Source organism: Hydractinia symbiolongicarpus, chromosome 7 (genome assembly GCF_029227915.1).
Source record: "Hydractinia symbiolongicarpus strain clone_291-10 chromosome 7, HSymV2.1, whole genome shotgun sequence".
NCBI classification, from domain to species: Eukaryota; Metazoa; Cnidaria; class Hydrozoa; order Anthoathecata; family Hydractiniidae; genus Hydractinia; species Hydractinia symbiolongicarpus.
The window spans coordinates 23,860,509-23,863,636 of NC_079881.1; the positions used below are offsets into that span (position 1 = coordinate 23,860,509).

The 3,128-nt window shown below is 31.7% G+C and overlaps 1 protein-coding gene across 1 annotated transcript; it reads left to right on the top strand.

Annotated features, from left to right (window-relative positions):
• The first annotated feature begins 347 nt into the window (after positions 1-347).
• Positions 348-1,637, top strand: LOC130648642 (uncharacterized protein DDB_G0292186-like). Its single transcript, XM_057454698.1, has 2 exons — positions 348-682; positions 842-1,637. Exons 1-2 carry the CDS (start codon positions 348-350, stop codon positions 1,635-1,637), a joined length of 1,131 nt encoding a protein of 376 aa, XP_057310681.1.
• The last annotated feature ends 1,491 nt before the right edge of the window (positions 1,638-3,128 follow it).

Sequence of the window (3,128 nt, forward strand, 5' to 3'; positions counted from 1 at the left end):
GAATTAATAGAACTGATTCTGGACTGTGACCTTATAAATGTGATAAATGAGCCAATTGGTCTCCAAGGAATAACATTCTTCTTAATTTGACATGATTGCCGGAATTCATCGATTACATTAGGATCTATGGTAGCGCTTTTTTAAGAATTTAGATAAATAAGTCTTTTCTTGCTGTGGGACCAATCCAGGCCGTTAGCACGTGCTGAATAAATAGGAACAGTTCCAAAGACTACATTTCATTGACTTTCTAGCGGTATAAATCCGTTGAGTTACAACGGTTGCGTCACATATTTGTACCAACATGTATTTTTTTTTTTTTTTTTTTTTTTTTTTGCGGATCAATAATAATGGCGGCGACGGACGTAAAAACGGACGAGGAAAATATTTTTAACAAAATGCTTGAGGATATTAATGAAGAGATGAATATTGAACATAATAATGTAACTGTTAAAAAAGGTGTATATAAAGAGCTCAATACAACTTTGAATGCAGAAGATTTTATCGATAAGCACTATGAAAAAACTAGATATAGCGCACTGAGAGATTCTATCCTTGAAGACGTAAAAGGTGAGATAAACACTCTTATCTCAAATCAAATTTCAAAACTTGTCAATAATTGTTCAGTTGCTCATAAGGATGACCGAACGGATAAACTGGAATCAAATTTATTGGAAGAAATTCAGTTTTTGCGACAAGAAATACAAAGTAAAAACGAAATCATAAAAATTTTAGTTGAAAACTCAGTCGAGCATAACTATTCTACAAAATCGCTACAGCAAGAAAATTTTAATTCATTTCAAACAGTTAATAAAAAAAATAAAAATAGAAGCACAATCATTAGCAACAACAATGAAGCTGTTAGTCGCCATAACAACCAAAGCTTTGTTCATCGAAATCGATTTGAACATCTGTATAATGAGAATAATGATCACTCTGAAATAACAGAAAGTTTTAGAGGTGATACTTATAATAATAATAACTTTATACATAATAATGAGGAACTAATTGTACATAATAATGAAGACATAATTGTACATAATAATGAAGACATAATTGTACATAATAATAAAGAAAACATTCCAACAAAAAGGCAATCACTTAATAACGCTAATAACATTATTAACACTAAAAAAATTACATGTATACTAGGAAACAGTATAATAAAAGGCATCAACGGTTACAAGATGACCAAATCCCTTGACTACAACCAAAACAAGAGAGTTATACTAAAATCCTTTCCTGGAGCTACGACAGAAGACATGTATGAATACGTCAAACCAACCATGAAGAAAAAGCCAGATAACATCATCCTTCATGTTGGCACAAATGATCTTTCTAGAAACGTAGCACCAGAGGTTATAGCTAACGATATAATTAATTTAGCAACATCATTGATTAACTCGAATATGAACGTATCCGTATCTGGTCTGACTCCAAGAAATGACGATCAAGGTATTAGATGTGACGAACTCAATGACCACCTATATAAAGGATGTGCTGAACGAAATATCGCATTCATAAATCACTATCAGCAGATGGATCGGAATCGTCACCTTAACAGAAGTAAACTACATTTGAACCAATATGGATCGGTAACACTGGCTAATTCTTTTTTAAATTTTATATCTAAGGATTGACTTGGTGTTTGCATGAGCAATAGTATCCCCACAAAAATATCTAACAAAAAAGAAGCAACTCTTCCTAATGCAATTGCACCATTTAATATAAATAAAACTCTAGAAACGATAGAAAATGATATATCGTTCTCTTCCTGCTTAAAAAACTTACGTCTACAAAACTTAAATAGGATTATTCTTGGACAAATTAACATTAATTCCGTACGAAATAAATTCGACTGTCTAGTTAATGCAATTGATGGAAACCTTGATGTTCTTTTAATCTCTGAAACTAAAATTGATAGCTCTTTTCCTACCGCTCAATTTAAAATTGACGGTTACACAAAGCTTTTTCGTCTGGATCGTAATAGTAAAGGTGGAGGTATGCTCTTATATGTACGTCAAGATATTCCATCAAAACAGTTGCATCCAACTAGTACTTGTACGGACAATTTTGAAGGATTTTTTGTCGAACTAAACCTGCGAAAAAAAAAATGGCTGCTCTGTTGCTCATACAACCACCACAAAAATGCTATATCTGAACATCTAAAAAATATTGGTAACGGTCTTGATGTTTTGTCTGCAAATTATGACAACATATTACTATTAGGAGATTTTAATGCGGAAATTAACGAAAATAGCATGACAGAATTTGCTGAACTCTACAACCTTAAGTGCCTCGTGAAGGACCCCACATGCTTTAAAAACCCTGATAACCCATCGTGTATTGATCTTTTTCTCACAAATCGATATAACTATTTCCAAAACACCAGCACATTGGAAACAGGTCTCTCTGATTTCCATAAAATGGCCATCACTGTAATGAAAATATATTTTCAGAAACAAAAATCTCATATCATCAAATATAGGAATTACAAAAACTTTTCAAATGAACGTTTTTGTTATGAGCTAACATGTCGACTTCAAAATATAGAAAAATCGAAAAAAAAGATAGATGATGAGTTAGAAAACTTTCATGAATGTGCAAAATCAGTCCTTAACAAAATTGCGCCATTAAAAAAAAATACGTAAGAGCAAACCAATCACCGTTCATGAATAGGACCCTGCATAAGGCTGTTATGAAAAGAAGTAGGCTTAGAAATAAATACTTAAAAAATAGAACAGAAGAAAATAGATTAGCTTTTAATCAACAAAGAAATATTTGTGTCACACTATTTCGAAAAGAAAAATATGATTATTACAACAATCTAAATGTTAAAAAAATTACCGCTAATAAGACATTTTGGAAAACTATAAAACCTTTCTTGTCCGATAAAGGACCATCGACCCAAATTATAACACTGATAGAAAAAGAAGAAATCATATCGGATGATGAAAAGGTTGCAAACATTTTCAACACTTTCTTCACGAATATTGTAAAAAATCTGGATCTTACAATATCTGACACAATCCTTGTAATTTGCTCAAACGTAGATGACCCTGTTTTGAAGGCTATTAAACGATATGAAAACCATCCAAGTATACTGAATATAAAAAAAAACATTGGTGATT

Excerpts from the sequence above, each read along its gene's own strand:
- LOC130648642 (XM_057454698.1), top strand. The coding sequence starts at position 348 with ATGGCGGCGACGGACGTAAAAACGGACGAGGAAAATATTTTTAACAAA. Across the intron at positions 683-841 it reads AATTTATTGGAAGAAATTCA|CAACAACAATGAAGCTGTTA; the intron begins GTTTTTGCGACA and ends CACAATCATTAG.